This window comes from Durio zibethinus, chromosome 8, assembly GCF_047325235.1.
Source record: "Durio zibethinus cultivar Kanyao isolate XHJ-2024 chromosome 8, ASM4732523v1, whole genome shotgun sequence".
Classification (NCBI taxonomy): Eukaryota; Viridiplantae; Streptophyta; class Magnoliopsida; order Malvales; family Malvaceae; genus Durio; species Durio zibethinus.
The window spans coordinates 24,253,927-24,269,490 of record NC_143169.1 but is presented as its reverse complement, the minus strand read 5'-3'; the positions used below and the strand labels follow the sequence as shown (position 1 = coordinate 24,269,490).

The window sequence follows — 15,564 nt, the reverse complement described above, 5'->3', positions numbered from 1 at the left end:
CAAAGATGTGATAACTGATTTTAAATTCCTTGTCCCCCCGTTTTTCTTGACAAAACTGAAGTATCAACTTGGCATATAGGTATTTAGTTTATATCTAAAAGCCTGACCCTATAAATATTAGCCAGAATTGACACTCAGGCCTGTCATCATGGAACAGGACTCTAAACCTTGCTGATCGTAGAAAAGGCCAATAGACATTGATCCATGAGTGTCACGACACGAGGTTTCTTGCAACACTTGATGCACCAAATTGACTGTGTCTATCTATGCTATATCCTATTCTTCAATATTGTGTTTTAAGTCGGACTTTGTTACCTTTCTGTTTCAGTTTTCCTTGACAACAACACACAAATGCTCTCTTTTGCGAATCATCGTCGCACCCACATTCGAATACAATGTTAATTAAAGTTTCATCTGCAGAGACGTTTGCTTATCTAAAAGATTGTGTGATATTCATAATCTATTGACAGCTTTGTCAGACGTTTAACTTGGATTTATAAATAACTGGTAAGACCCCACATCCATGTGTCCGGAAGAAGTCTGCTCAGTTAAATAAAGACAACAGGTTCCAGCGCTGTGACTCATTTGGAATAAGCACAAATTCCTTCTGCAGTTCTTCTTGTTCCATTGCTTCTGTTAAATATCTTGATTTCTATGTCAATCCAACTCTTCTATAAAATGATATGCTGGTATAAAAACTCTGATCATCGGTTCATATAACCACCTTTTAAGGGATGATATCTAGCATATTTGAGATTCAAATCTCAAACCCGCAAACCTTTTATCTATCTGCACGCTGTAGACTCCTTTGTTAAAAAAATATGTAGTATAAAATTTTCATGTCACTACGTTATTTGATTACATGCTTAATTCCTAGCTAGATCAATAATTGCAAGTGGGAATATCTCATTAGTGAAGTCGGCAATATTCAGCTAGAGCTATAGTCACTTTCAAACAAAGCAGAGAGCGTGTTGGTCCATTAACTAGTCTTCCCGCACAATCAATAGTACTGTCTCTGAAGCATTATATATACAGAGCTATCTCATTGCTTCTAATTGTCCTACCATTATTAATCTTTTGCACCAGGCATAAGACCTAGCTGCAGGCTAAGTAGCCATGGTATTTTCATCTTTTCCTCGTTTCATTTTGCTCGCTCTTTTTGTTTAACTTTTAGATATTTCCTTTAAAACAAATAACAATATTTTTCTGGTTTTGTTGCGGGAGAAACTTGATTTTGTTGAAGGAAAGGTGGACTGGAAGGGAAAAACAGCTGTGAAGTATACGCATTGAGGAATGAGAGCTGCTTTCTTCATTCTAGGTAAATGAACACTGCTTAATATATATAATTAGTACTGCGAAAAGGAAAAAAATTTATAAAAGAAAATTTTGGTTATAACTTATAAACTCATGTAAAATGATTTCTTGTTTTCTGCAGTGAGGTTTGCATTTGAGAACATGGCAAATATTCATCTGGCTGTGAACCTGGTGACTTAATTCAATGGAATTTTGCACTTCGAAGTTGCTGATGCAGCTAATGTTCTAACCAACTTCATGGGGACTGGTTATATCTTTCCATTCTGTTTGGCATCCTCGCAGACAGTTATATTGGCAGATTTAAAATTGTTCTCGTTTAAGGATCCATCGAGTTTTTGGTATGCTAGATATTATCATCATTTTGTATAATGTTATCCATTTTTCCACTGATATGGCCCAAGAGAGATGACTTGGAAGTTGAGAATCGCTCTCACTCTTTCGGGAAGGCTAGAAATTTCATAGCCAAAGCTGACAAACTTGTTTCTAATCAGTAATTCATTTGCTTTTGTTTATGATTCTGTGAATGATCATTACATGGAGGGACTGGCATTGCTTTCAGTGCAAGCTCACTACCCAAGCCTCAAGCCACCTATTTGTAACGTCTTTGACCCAACTTCTCGCTGTGAGAAAATAAAAAGTGGTGTTGCTGCATTCCTCTACATTGCTCTATACTTGGTTGCTGCCGGAACAGGAGGGATTAAAGCTTCTGTGCCATCCCATGGTGCTGATCAGTTCGATGAGAAAGACGACCCAGAGGCTAAGCACATGTCTAGTTTCTTCAACTTTTTTTATTAGCCGTGTGCCTTGGTGGTGCAGTTAGTTTAACGCTCATTGTCCGGCTTGATGATTACAAAGGATGGGATTTGGGACTCGGGGTCTCTGCCATCGCCATGTTTTTGGGTGTCATCGTTGCCGTAGCAGGATGGCCATTGTATAGGATACATGTTGTTCAAGGAACTAGTGTCATCGTGGAAATCACTCAGGTTTATAGAAAAGTCCATCAATTCTATATGAAAAGTCAACTTTCTCATTTTTTTTTGTCTTTTTCAAAAATTACTTAATTCGTAACTTGTGTCTCTATGTGGATAAGTGTTCACTCACTTCCTTTTGGTTTGCTTGAAGCTTTATATTGCAGCCATCCGAAACAGAAATCTTCAACTCCCTGGGAACCCTCTGGAGCTCTATGAGATTGACAACGACAAAGAAGCTACTTTGGAAGATGATTTCCTGCCTCACAGAGACGTTTACAGGTTTCGTCCAAGTTCCGCTTTTTTATTTGGTTCTTTCTGATGAAAGAAGTTTCTGTTGCTATTGAATCATAATCAATCAAAGAGTCTTATTCATCCTGTTTATGATTGTATTCAGGTTCCTGGACAAAGCAGCCATTCAAACAGCATCACCAGCGCAGACTCCAAATCTACGGAAACTCTGCAGGGTAAGCCAAGTAGAAAATGCAAAAATCATTCCTGGAATGATCCCAATTTTTGCTTGTACCATAATCATGACCCCTTTGCCTAGCTCAGCTCCAAATCTTTTCTGTCCAACAAGGCCTTACCATGGATACAACGATCGTTGGCTCTTTCCACATACCAGCTGCCTCTCTACCAATAATTCCTATAGATTTCTTGATCGTCATAATTCCCTTTTATGACCAACTTGTTGTTCCCCTTCTCCGGAAGTTCACAGGGCATTCCGCAGGGATCACTCTCCTTCAACGTGTAGGAGTTGGCCTCATTCTCTCTTCCATATCCATGGCTGTGTGTCACGGACTAAGCTTTCTCTCAACAAGCACTAGCCCGTGTGACACTTGAATGGACGCTTCCACCCAAGTCAACCTTCAATAGATCGAGATCTGAACAAATAACCATAAACCATAGTTAGTCTCAAGCATTCACAATAAGGCACAATATATCGAGGTCAATCTCAAGCATACACACAACCAGACACATTCACATCGAGAAATAAAAAAACACATCGAGGCAACAATCGGACATTCAATCGGAGAATTATATTATAAATGTGAATCATACATCGGACCTCCCACCATCACCAGGGCCAGGGGGGCAGCCCTTGGTGGATGGTCTAAGCTCGCATAGCACTCGATGAGACAGTCCAATACTATGCTGCCGGCTCACCTCCTAAAGAGTCTTAGAACTTTTAGAGTTATGCTACAGTAACCGTTACAATGTTTGAAATGAGGACACTTTTCCTAGCACAAGGGATCTACTCGACCATGACCCTATACATGAGTGGCTCATGATAACCTAAATCTCGGTCATAACCCTATACAAAGGTGGCTCATGACACTGTGGCTGCAGTAATGAAGTGAAACGCCAAGCTGTGGCACGAGACCACAATATGCTAGAAGCTTTGCAACCATTGCCTATTAGTGCATTCTGGCTCTCATTCCAGTACTTCATATTTGGAGTTGCTGACATGTTTACATTTGTAGGTCTTCTTGAATTTTTCTATTCAGAAGCTCCAAAAGGACTTAAAACGGTCTCTACTTGCTTTTTGTGGAGTGCCATGGCACTTGGGTACTATCTCAGTACCATTGTGGTTAAGATAGTCAATAGTGCAACAAAAGATATTACTAACAGTGGAGGCTGGTTAGCAGGCAACAATATCAACAGGAATCATCTGAATCTCTTCTATCTGTTGTTTTCTTTAATGAGTTTGGTCAATTTTATTTGTCTATTTGCTTGTTGCTATGCGCTATAAGTACAGGTCCGAGAGCCCTGAGGTTTCTTCTGTCGATGACAAATCTGGAGCCATGACAGAAGGAAACTAGCTAAAGTAACAAATGGAAATTTCTTTTCCTTGATCTGTTTCTACTTTCTTTTGATGTTTATTTCAAATTAAGCTGATGAAAGATGTAGAGGGTTTGAAATGTATCTGTTATGTTCATTAACCAAATATGCCATATTCTGGGAAACAATTTATTTTCATGTGTAAATTTGGTCACATACCTGATATCCAAAGCAAAGGTATTATGATAAATTTAAATTTCATCATTAAATTAGATTATTAACACAATTTGTCAAACAAAAGGTCAAATAAAGGTAAAATTTGTTATCATATGTGATGTTAACAGCCTCTAATCCTAATAGAATCTGCTTTTTTACTATTGCAACTTTTCAATTGTAATCGGAATGTCAAATTCATTTTCTGGAACATATGCTGTGGGCCCTGGCATCAGGTTCCAGGGCCTGTACTCGAGCACAAGGGCATATGCGCTTCCCATGTGCCACTTTGCCCAAGTTGCCACTTGAAAATCCAAAACCCATTTTTCTCCATCTTCAAAAACCCAAATTCAATCTAGACCAGCTTTCCAAGTTCCAACTGCAAGCCACTGCTCGCTCGCTTCAGTTCGACTTGTTTCACCCTCATGGGAACCTCAGAAGCCGTGGTTAAGAAAGATGTGTATTCGGTGTGGGCACTTCCACCGGAAGACGTTACTGCCAGGGTGAAGAAGTTGATGGAAGGTTTAAGATCCGAGTTCGGTGGGCCACAGTTCGAGCCCCACGTCACGGTTGTTGGGGCCATCAGTTTAACAGCTGATGATGCGTTGGCCAAGTTCAGGTCAGCCTGTGATGGGCTTAAAGCTTATAATGCTACCGTCGACCGTGTGGCCACTGGGACTTTCTTTTATCAATGCGTTTTTTTGCTGCTTCACCCCACTTCTGAGGTAATAATTCCCATTTCATTTCACTATTTCTTTGCTCTTCCTTTAATTTATAAAACTTCATTCACAGAATTTTTTTTTCCTTTTTAGAGTAGTTGAAGTAAAGGGTTTTATGCATTTTTCCAGGTGGTGGAAGCAAGTGCACATTGTACCGATCATTTTGGTTACAAGAATTCCACTCGTAAGTAAAGTGTTGCCCTTTGGTTCAACACCTTTGGCAATCTTATGTTTCATGGCATGGATCAGGGTATCATGTAACAGTGGGGTAAATTTTCTAGAACCCCTCTTTAGTCACCCAAAATTTTCAATGACTTAATACTTCATAAAGCTGAAATTCATTAGACTAAACCGTAGCTATATTATGTGATTTGAAGATCATGGTTACCTGGAAAGCTGTCAATTAAAATCATTGGTGCTTTCTTGTAAAATTTTCAAGGGAAGAAAATCTAAATATTACCCTGAGGTTTTGGTATAATTCACCTGCAGAGATGATTAGAATTATGGAATATGGAGTAACCAAGCATAAAGATAACATTTTGAGTTGCTACAAGCGTTCTACTGAGAGGGGAAGAAAAAAAACTAGAAATACAGTGGTCCAGGTGTGTTAAGGATGGTCAAAATGGGCAGAATGGGTGAGTTTAACATTGTTATTAATTGGTGCATCTTTCCACTGAGTTCTTTAATGGTGTGCCTAAATGCTCATACTCAATTTGATTTCTTTGCTTTCAACTTGCAAAACAAAGTCATTTTTTTAACTTGATGTAGCTTGTATATCTGAATCCATTTCCTTGCTTTAGTTTGGCCCAGTGGCTAGATGAGCTATGGTTGGTAATTGCTGTTTGTCTTCAAGAATGGGCGTGAACTATTTTCTAGATGAGAGAAACTATTATCCTCATCTGACAATTGAAATTGAGGTTTCCAAATCAAAACAAAGCTTAATTGATCACCTTTCAATTTAAACTTTAAGGGGAAGAGAAAGTATTTATACTTGTCCTTCTATTATGACATTCATTGTATTGGTCACAAACAGACTGTTGACAAATATGTCTTCTATTTTCTTGTAGCATACATGCCACATTTGAGCCTCCTTTATGCTGACCTGACAGAAGAAGAGAAGAAGAAAGCTCAAGAAAAAGCTAATATACCTTATGAAAGCATTGGCAGCCTGAGCTTCCAGATAAGTCGCCTTGCATTGTATAAAACAGACACTGAGGACAGAACTCTCAAATCCTGGGAGAAGGTTGCTGAATGCAACCTCAATCCCAATTAGCTCTTTCTCTTCTGTTACTAATGCAAATGGCACCTAATATGATTTTACCATATAATCTCCTTTCTTACATCAAATATAGGTTGTAATAAGAGTGACCGTGTCATCTTTCCGACATTAATAATAGTGTACCTCCTCCGGTTCTGAGTATTACTATGAGTTATGATGGTAGGGCACTATATATGTCATCGACAATTTGATGTCTTTAAGGCTGTGTACCTTGAGAACTGCTGCTAGCCATTAACAATCCAGGCAATTTGCCAAGTCCACGGGCTGCTGCTACTTATTTACTGCAAGTGGTGCTGTATTTTGTTTATTGGGGTCAATGAAAGTTTGCTAAAAGTAATAGGTACAAGCCATGTGATTATAATTAAAATTGACATTACCAGATAACAATCAATTGACTTGTGCATACAGGCAAGGCATCAGAGAACATATCAAGAAATTATCTTTCTGATATGGTTTCTGATTAGTTTGAAGAGGATAAAAGCAGAGGACCGGGCATTCCTTATTCATGATCTATATTCAAAAGTCCCCTACTGTTAATGTCCTTATTGACCTGAACTTTCGGAAGGAAAAAATTGACCAAAGTGGAAACTAGTTAAAAATGAACAAACAGTGGATATGAATCTTCACAAATACAAGTTCAAATGTTTTATCCAAGTACGTTGACATTGGAACAGAGCTTTTTATGATAAGCATATGTGAAAAACGGGTAATGGTCATTTGGGTTTTCACATCTTGACCTAGGTTGATCCTGGATGAGCTAGCTTCTCCACAAAGTTTTCTTTTTTCCTTTTTTCATAAAAGTTTAGAGTGAGGAAGGTTTCCTCCTTTTAGAGTCAAGATTAGCAAGCTTCAGAAAAGATTTATATTAAAATTTCAAATCGATCACCAAAAAAGATCTTTGGTGACTGCTGGTAATAGATCTCCGAATTTAAATTTTATAAGTAAAGTATTCAAATTTTATTAATTTAATCAATCTTATTTACATTTTGAGCCCAACACGGTTGGAAAATCATTGTACAGAATATAACCCGGAAAGAAAAGAATGATTCCAAAATGTGTCCAAACCGTAAAAGCAACTTGATGGATGAAGAAATAGAAATTCCCGCTACCATTTCAACTACAGGAAGGAAGCAAAGGAAAGAAAAACCCTGGAAACATGTAAACAGATTCAGAATAGGGGCGGCCTAATTTCATGATTGGTCGCTGAAGCTTTCTTGTGGTGCTTATCTTTTTTCTTTTAATCACGTGGTACATAAAGCCAGGTTCAATAGTCAACACAACAGCCTCATTTGTTGTTCTCAAGATAATCATGAATCGCTGTAATGCACAGTAAAGCTTACCCAATTCTCATACTTGGTCAAAACGGCATTCGGATTTCACAGTATACCACTCTGGCTTTTCAATTCCCATTACCATGTTTAAAAAAAAAAAAAGCACCGAAAAGCATCTATCTATTAAGATTCTGTCACAATTCTCAATGTAATAATGCCTATGAGATTTTGTTAAATCGATAAATATTAAATATTTTATTTATAAAATTTAAATTTGATTTTTATTATCAATAATATAAATTTTATATCATATTTATAATTTATTTTGATCTTGAATTGAAAAAAAATTTTCTTATCTTTAATTTTTTAAATAAAAAAATTAAATAATAATAAAATCCCAATTCCAACCTTAATCAATGTGACTTTTTCTTTAAGTCATGATTAAAATTTCAAACATGCAAGGTGATGGACCTTGCTTGAAAGTCAGACAAATTTTGAATTGGCTTGAGCCTTAGAGGAAACGAAAGCTATATAATAACGAACCGTTTAAAGTTCATAAAATATTTTTAGTTTGACCCCATTTTTTAAAATATTTTAAAGAGTATATATATATATATATATATTTTTTAATATCAACTTTATTTTTGAAGTATTTTTTATAAAAATTAATTTTAATTGATAAAAAAATTATTCCCTTATCAATTGAATTAATCTATTCAAACATTTTATTTTTATGTTCAAAATTTGTATCTCCAAACACCGACAATTCAGCCACATCCAAAACTTGCTTTCAGGCTGTTTCCAATAATAATTTTTTCAAGGGCCGGCCGAAAAGTTTGAGCAAACACTAACTGTCTCGTACAAAATACAGATTATCGCAGAAAGTTTGTAACGCGGTTTTAAAAAAAAAAAAAAAAAACCGAATACGACATCGTTTGTCCAAGGATAAGTAAATTTCCTTCCGCGTTAAGTCATTTGGGCCCACACAGCTCAACCGCAATTAACCGTCGGATCATTCATCAATGGTCCCGATTGTGAACAACCTTTCCAACAAAAATAAAATTTCAGTAGTAGAAAGTAGTCTTATCTTTTTCGCTCTTATCCGGAGCGCCGTTAACCCCATGTAAGTTGGTAAAATATCTCTTATCCTGCGCCATATCACCGAAATTTCCCTCACGCGTCGACAGCGCGTGATCCACGTAAACTTCGACAACTGCATTTCCAGCTTTCCTTTCCCTCTTAAAACCTCCCCAGAGTCTCTCATTATATCTAAATCTTCTGATAAGATCCTTATTCTGTTTAAATCTTGTTCGATTAAGAATTTAATCAAATTAAGAAAAATCATACTCATTTTGGATATACAAAAGAAAAGGAGTAATCTTTTGTTGATTTTCTTGTTCTTGGTTTAAAGAAGATGGAAAACAAAGCGGCGGTGAGGTTTACGGTAGGGAGGCAATCGTCGATGGCACCGGAGAGAGGAAGAGGCGAACTGGATCGAAAAGAGAAAGAGGAAGGAGAAGAGATTGACGGAGGAGTTAGACTTATGTATTTAGCAAACGAAGGTGACTTAGACGGCATTCGTGATCTCTTGGAGTCGGGTATCGACGTAAATTTCCGGGACATCGATGATCGGACCGCTCTCCATGTTGCTGCCTGTCAAGGACAGACCGACGTCATATCCTTGCTCCTTCAACGTGGCGCCAATGTCGAATCTAAAGATCGCTGGGGAAGCACTGTAAGCAAGAAAAACCGCCACCTTTTTTACCTTTTCTTTTTAAAAAACCTTTTTTTCGTATATTTATATATATATATTTGGTTAAATAGCCTTTGGCGGATGCTATATATTATAAGAATCATGATGTGATTAAGCTTTTGGAGAAACATGGAGCTAAGGCTTTGGTAAGTTTTTGAATTTTCGATTTGAAAATCTTTTTCTTTTTTGCTATTTTTTATTGATGTTGATTGTTTAATTTTGGTTAAAGATGGCTCCAATGCATGTAAAACACGCGCGTGAAGTCCCAGAATATGAAATTGATTCAAAAGAACTTGATTTTACTAACAGCGTCCACATTACTAAGGTAAGCTCTTTTCTAATTATATGCCATTGATTCGTAAGAGTTTAAATCATGGTTATACATATGGTTAGTTTTATTGGGGAATTGAGGAAATCTTGGGGACTAGTTAATATTGGCCACATTGCAGTGATAAGGGGGAAGCAATTTTGCATTGGACTTGTTTCTCTAACATAATGCTAATAAAAAATTGTGAACAATACTTGGACTTTTGAAATGGTGGCCTTGTTCGTTGTACTGTAAGCTCTTTTGTTTCTTCTAGTTGTGGACTTGTGGTATGTTTGAGTGGGCAATGGGGAATCGGTACATGACGAATTAAAGAGAACTTTTTTCTTTTGTTTTTTGCATAGAGCTAAGAGTTTCGTTATTTATGCAACGCAGTTGTGATAAGAGACACATAAAGGCCAATTAGGCAAGTCTATGAGCAAAGTGCCTACTGAAAACTTAGGCTGTTTTTCTAACTTCATGTTGCATATACAATTATACATGCAACTGTCAACTCATAATCTTATGAGCCTGTGCTTTTGCATCTTAAATTTTTCACTTAGCTGCTGCTGATCTAAGTCATCTCTATGACTAAATTGCAGGGAACCTTCTGTATAGCATCATGGCGTGGAACACAAGTTGCTGTAAAAAAGCTTGGGGATGAAGTTATTACTGATGAGGATAAAGTGTAAGTTTTCAGAAATTGAAGGTTTTCTTCCACTCTTTTTTTTTTTTTTTTTTTTTTTCTGGAAGGGGGGCATGGGTGAGAGAGGGTAGGAACTGAACAGGGGGGTTGGCATATTTTTGCTTTATATACTTTTCTCTTTTGTTGTGGTGGGTATTTAGGTCTTGGACCTTTTGTTGGGTATCCAAATCCTAGCGCCTGATGCCTGCCTTTGGCTTAAGAAACCTTGGACTAGGCCTGGGTCCTTTTCTTCCCTTAAAATATGATGTATGAGTTGTTTGGTATTTTTTCAGGAGGGCATTTAGAGATGAGCTTGCATTATTTCAGAAAATTCGACATCCAAATGTAGTCCAATTTCTTGGTGCGGTAACTCAAAGTAGTCCCATGATGATTGTGACAGAATATTTACCAAAGGTTTTAATCCATCATCTTATTTGCTATCATGCATCAATGGACTCTCTTTCTATGAATAATTTACCTCTGTCTGACTTTTGGGCTTGCTGATGTGGATCTCAACTCGTTGTGAACTTGGGTTGTTACGAATTCTTTTTGTTGTGTATGAAATGTTTGTTAATTCATTCATAGGGAATCATAATGCCATATCTTTACTTTGTTTTGTTAACTTTTGTTCATTATAGAGAGTAAAATTAAAGATGAATATAGGATTTTGTAAAATATTGGCCTTAAAGCTATCTCTAAGCTTTTCTTTTTCAAATATAAATTGATCATTAGGAATTGGCATTTGAGATCATGATTCACTCTTTGTTTTCAGGGAGATTTACGAGCATTTTTGAAGATAAAAGGAGCATTGAAACCAATGACAGCTCTGAGATTTGCACTTGATATCGCAAGGTTTATTATTGTATTTTTGCAGTGGACCTGATTATTGTTGCTTGAGTATGCCACATTGACAAATGGTTTTTTTTCCTTTTCATAAATGGACAGTTAGATTTCAACTTTGATTTGAGAGTTACTGCTAATTGTAAATGAGTATATATTCTGTTACATGGTATGCTATCTTTGTGAAGAATATGAACAGGCGAATATTAAAGGTGCAAAATGATGATACATTAGTGTAGGGGAAAAAATGGTTGGTGACACATAATACTGTGCTTGCTGGTCTTAGGTGATTGTAGTTGAGACGATGACTACAAAACTTAAGTTTAGAGTTAGGTGAAAGAAATAAAACTGATCCTCAAGGATGATCTTGAATATTAACATATCTTCCACAATTTTGCAGGGGAATGAATTATTTACATGAGAATAAACCAGCACCAATAATTCACCGAGATCTTGAGCCTTCGTAAGTTTTCTTGTTGAGATGGGTTTTTCTTTTCCTAACAAATGTATATCCAGCAACAAGAATTAGCTTTAGGTCACTATAAAGGACTTGTCTGCCTTAATTTTCTGAAATGGTCAGCACCTTTTATGTGCTTACAATTGAAATAACAGAAACATTTTGCGGGATGATTCGGGACATCTGAAAGTCGCAGATTTTGGAGTTAGCAAGCTGCTTACTGTTAAAGAAGATAAACCTCTAACTTGTCTAGACACATCTTGTGAGTTCTCTTTCTATTTGGTTCTAGTTATCCTCATTATTGCTATTTTACATATTTAAGTAGTCATTTTTCCAAAGCATCTGGATAAGTGGAACTTTATCTTGTATTTGATAAACTCTTTTCTCTGTAAGCTGAAACATTTTAGTTGTTAATTGACACAGGCCGATATGTTGCTCCAGAGGTTTTCAATGATAATGACTATGATACCAAAGTAGATGTGTTTTCATTTGCTCTAATCCTACAGGAGGTAATTTCTTTCAGGCTTATGATCAGTAAATGTATGAAGTTTTGAGTCAACTGCATACCTGATTATCAAGAAGGATATTTCTGAACAAAGGATTTTTGTTTTACACGGTGTTTTGAAGAAAAAGCAAAATTTATGATAGTTATACCCATTTTTACTTGTTCTTAACCATGGTTAAGAACTACCTCCATTGTCCAAGTTGTTGGTGCACTACTTCCAGTGAGTAGTAGTTGAAGTATGTACAGGAAATCTTGGAGGATAGTAAATATTTTTGGCAAATATTTATAAATAACCTGAATATTTCTAAGATTATTTGAAATAGCAATTATGAGTCTAGGTTTTCTGAGAAGTTGGCAGTTGCAATTCATCACTCTATCTTGCCTGGAAATGTTAAGCTGGACAATTTCCTTATTCATTTTTTCTGCTCTGATTTAAGACAAAAAAATATTGGGAAGGAGTTAATTTGGCTAAGGTTTGACACTTGTAAATAATTAGCTGGGCATTACAAGTTCATTTGTATTTTCACTTTTTCCCATAAAACAAGGAAAGCCACAATGAGGTTTTAGCTTTGCTTCTCTGCTTAATCCCCTTTCTTGTGTTGGGGGTGTTGTCCTGCTTTTTTATTTGTTTTTCTTTTTATTCTTTTTTTTTTTTTTTTTTGTTAATGATCACAACAGGATTGCAAAGTGATTTTATTGTGCTATACTGTAGATGATTGAAGGCCACCCACCATTTTCTGCAAAGCAAGACAATGAAGTTCACAAGGCATATGCATCAAGGGAGCGTCCGCCTTTCAAAGCTCAGGCTAAGCATTATGCCCATGGGCTTAAAGAGTGAGTACTACATTTTGCCTTATTCAATAATAAGTAGAGTTACTTTGGGCCTGTCTTTTTAGCCTTATTGCTTTGAGGACCCTAGCATTGTGGTTTGTAACAAGCTGTAGGCTTTTAGTTCGTCGTCAAATTTAATTCTTGGTTCTAAATTTGGAATATACACGCTTCCATATGGCACCACACCCATATCCACATGCATGCATAACTGTAAAAATTTAATCCTTATGCTTTTCTGAAAGGATGTTTTGTGTGAAGGTATCTGTAATCTTTTGGAGAAATTTTAATTCTGTGAATTAACCTTAAGCATATTAGTCACCACATCTCATTTCTGTGTCCGGGTGACATATGCATCTAGGGGCCCGACATAGATATATAAAACATATACTAATGTATGCTTCTGACTACAGGTTAATTGAGGACTGTTGGAATGAGAAGCCTGCTAAGAGACCTACATTCAGACAGATTATAACAAGACTGGAATCCATTCACAACAGTTTCAGTCATAAAAAGTGGTGGAAGGTATCCTCTCTTTCTTCAAATCCCCATCCTGCCATTCTCTCACACAGATATTGCCTTTAGAGGCACTTGTATTGGAAGCTAATTATCAAATAATAAGGCAAATAGCTATTGAATTTTTGTGTGAGGGAGTAGTTCTTCTTAATCCATGCTGTATAAATTATGACGCCAAATGAAAGGTCAGAAATGGGCAAAATATGAGTGTATCCTGAGTGCCAGTTTCACAAAAATTGCTGAATTTCCTGTTTGATAGCCATCAGATCTAGGTCAGTAGTTCAGGTGATGATGGTTCACGGCTAGTCTTTAGTAAACTGGCGAATCTTTCTTTGCTTGTGTCAAGTACCAGCATCTTGATCTGTTGGCTGGAATTGATGGCCTAAATGTCTGTCAATTTGGTCTATTGTTTTAGTCCCTTTCACAGTTATGTTTCAATCATTTTTGCAGGCCTGTGCATTCCTTTACCATTAAGTTGACAAGTTTTCATTATGGGTGCTTGCAATATGTACAGGTTAGGCCACTAAAATGCTTTCAGAATCTGGAGGCAATGCTGAAGAAAGATCACTCTAGTCCAACCAGTCGTAGCTTTTCGTCACATTCTACTGGCAGCATATGAGTCCGATAGTTTATTTTCCAAAGCTTATAATTGTGCATAAATTTTCACGTTCACTTGTTAATCAGTTTGTTGGCTAAAAGACCAAGTTGTATAATCAGAGGAGCATACCATTTTTTTTCTTTGCTAATTTGTTTGTAGTCCTTGAATTTGATATCTTTCAGATTTGTTCTCCCAACGGAGAACTACATTTGTATCACTCCATAGCATTGTATCTTTTCGTGTACATTATGTTATTATAATCCAATATTTTACAAATTTTAAACAATTCAGCTTTTATTCAATTCTTTGATAATTTCAAATACTAAAAAACTGGTCTCTAAGGTATGAAGTAATAGGTTGAACTCAATGGTTCTCCCATTGGGATCCCCCTAAAAAAAAATGAAAATCACTGGTTCTTGAACTTGATGATGAATTTTCTTTTTCTCCCTAGACTACTACTCAAATCTAATTAAAGGTAAAAAACATGGTACATAAATTCAAAAGAAACAGAACACTCAAGGAAAAGAAAAACCTGTTTGGCCTAGTGAATTATGATCATTCGTAGTTACTTGTGGAAGAACATTTAATAAGTGTAATGTTTAAATCTCAATATTTGTAATTCTTTCTTTAAAGTTACGAATGCTTTGGTAAAAAGAAAATTGATACTTGTTTGGTGTTAAAAATTTGACAAGAATTTACTGGAAATTTGGTTTGGGTTGGTTTTTCACCAAAATTTGAACTTCTAATCTCAATTTTCTTGAATAAAAATATCAATCCTCGTGGAAAGTGATGGTTGAAGAAATCGACTTGGCTTGAAACCGACAGATTCATGGATGGCTCACCTTAATACCAACTGACGTGAAAGCATCGTTTTATTTATCAAATTCTTTTTTTTTTTTTTACAAAAAAAAAAAATTTAGAGTGAGGGAAGGTTTCAAGATCAGGTAAATTGTAAGCTTTAAAAATAATCTACATTAGATTTATAAATTGTCTAAAAAAAAAATTGTTGACAAGGAAACTCAAATCTAAATTTTGTAAGCAAAATATTAAAATCTTTCTAAATTAACCAATCTTGTTAGCTTATCGGTTTATAGATTTTTACGAAAACCTTTGCGTAACCCATGGAATCCAATGAATTTCTATATCTCAACTGCTTTGAGCTTTGGGGGGTAAGTTTCATAACATCTGTCTTCTAACCTTGAGATTGGAAAAGCTTATGATATGTCCCTGGATTTCTTTTAACAAACAAAAATTGTACAGGAAATTAAAGTTAATTAACAAAATGAAGTAGGCACATTTTGTAACCTGAAACATAAATTTTTGTCTAATCTTACCATAGTAAGCACACATGACTAAAAAGAAATGAAAAGTATGCTATGATTTATGGGGGAAAAGGGAATACATTCAACATTTTTGGCTTTCATAACCAAGAAAAAAAAAAAAGCTATAGTGCAAGAGTAAGAACTTACAAGTTACAACACCAAACTAGAAACATAAGAAAGAAAAAGAAATCAATTACATTCATATTGGAA

The 15,564-nt window shown here is 36.0% G+C and overlaps 2 protein-coding genes and 1 pseudogene across 6 annotated transcripts; all 3 read left to right on the top strand.

The window, feature by feature from the left end:
- Positions 1 to 204: 204 nt before the first annotated feature.
- On the top strand, positions 205 to 4,376 carry LOC111278465 (protein NRT1/ PTR FAMILY 4.5-like; annotated as a pseudogene). The gene is made up of 8 exons (XR_016344209.1): positions 205 to 291; positions 513 to 612; positions 1,175 to 1,318; positions 1,436 to 1,652; positions 1,855 to 2,297; positions 2,437 to 2,564; positions 2,680 to 3,073; positions 3,633 to 4,376. The product of XR_016344209.1 is annotated as a protein NRT1/ PTR FAMILY 4.5-like (transcript).
- Positions 4,377 to 4,564: 188 nt separating this feature from the next.
- LOC111278117 (cyclic phosphodiesterase-like) lies at positions 4,565 to 6,416 on the top strand. Of its 2 annotated transcripts, XM_089764874.1 has the most exons (4): positions 4,565 to 5,002; positions 5,126 to 5,180; positions 5,486 to 5,631; positions 6,064 to 6,202. In XM_089764874.1, exons 1-3 carry the CDS (start codon positions 4,703 to 4,705, stop codon positions 5,605 to 5,607), a joined length of 477 nt encoding a protein of 158 aa, XP_089621000.1. In that variant the 5' UTR covers positions 4,565 to 4,702; the 3' UTR covers positions 5,608 to 5,631; positions 6,064 to 6,202. The 2 variants fall into 2 exon arrangements, with proteins under 2 accessions (XP_089621000.1, XP_022720351.1); XM_022864616.2 differs by lacking the exon at positions 5,486 to 5,631 and having other exon boundaries at positions 6,064 to 6,416.
- Positions 6,417 to 8,817: 2,401 nt separating this feature from the next.
- On the top strand, positions 8,818 to 14,318 carry LOC111278115 (serine/threonine-protein kinase 12-like). 3 transcript variants are annotated; one of them, XM_022864609.2, is made up of 12 exons: positions 8,818 to 9,281; positions 9,371 to 9,445; positions 9,529 to 9,624; positions 10,206 to 10,291; positions 10,582 to 10,702; positions 11,061 to 11,140; positions 11,529 to 11,591; positions 11,741 to 11,847; positions 12,009 to 12,094; positions 12,803 to 12,924; positions 13,332 to 13,443; positions 13,949 to 14,318. In XM_022864609.2, the coding sequence occupies exons 1-12, from the start codon at positions 8,961 to 8,963 to the stop codon at positions 14,051 to 14,053; spliced, it is 1,374 nt and encodes a 457-aa protein (XP_022720344.2). In that variant the 5' UTR covers positions 8,818 to 8,960; the 3' UTR covers positions 14,054 to 14,318. The 3 variants fall into 3 exon arrangements, with proteins under 3 accessions (XP_022720344.2, XP_089620999.1, XP_022720347.2); XM_089764873.1 differs by lacking the exon at positions 9,371 to 9,445; XM_022864612.2 differs by lacking the exons at positions 10,582 to 10,702; positions 11,061 to 11,140.
- The last annotated feature ends 1,246 nt before the right edge of the window (positions 14,319 to 15,564 follow it).

Coding starts and splice junctions, on each gene's coding strand:
- LOC111278115 (XM_022864609.2), top strand. CDS start 8,961: ATGGAAAACAAAGCGGCGGTGAGGTTTACGGTAGGGAGGCAATCGTCG. Junction 11,141..11,528: donor TTTGCACTTGATATCGCAAG/GTTTATTATTGT, acceptor ACAATTTTGCAG/GGGAATGAATTATTTACATG. Junction 11,848..12,008: donor AACTTGTCTAGACACATCTT/GTGAGTTCTCTT, acceptor TAATTGACACAG/GCCGATATGTTGCTCCAGAG.
- LOC111278117 (XM_022864616.2), top strand. CDS start 4,703: ATGGGAACCTCAGAAGCCGTGGTTAAGAAAGATGTGTATTCGGTGTGG. Junction 5,003..5,125: donor TGCTTCACCCCACTTCTGAG/GTAATAATTCCC, acceptor GCATTTTTCCAG/GTGGTGGAAGCAAGTGCACA. Junction 5,181..6,063: donor TGGTTACAAGAATTCCACTC/GTAAGTAAAGTG, acceptor ATTTTCTTGTAG/CATACATGCCACATTTGAGC.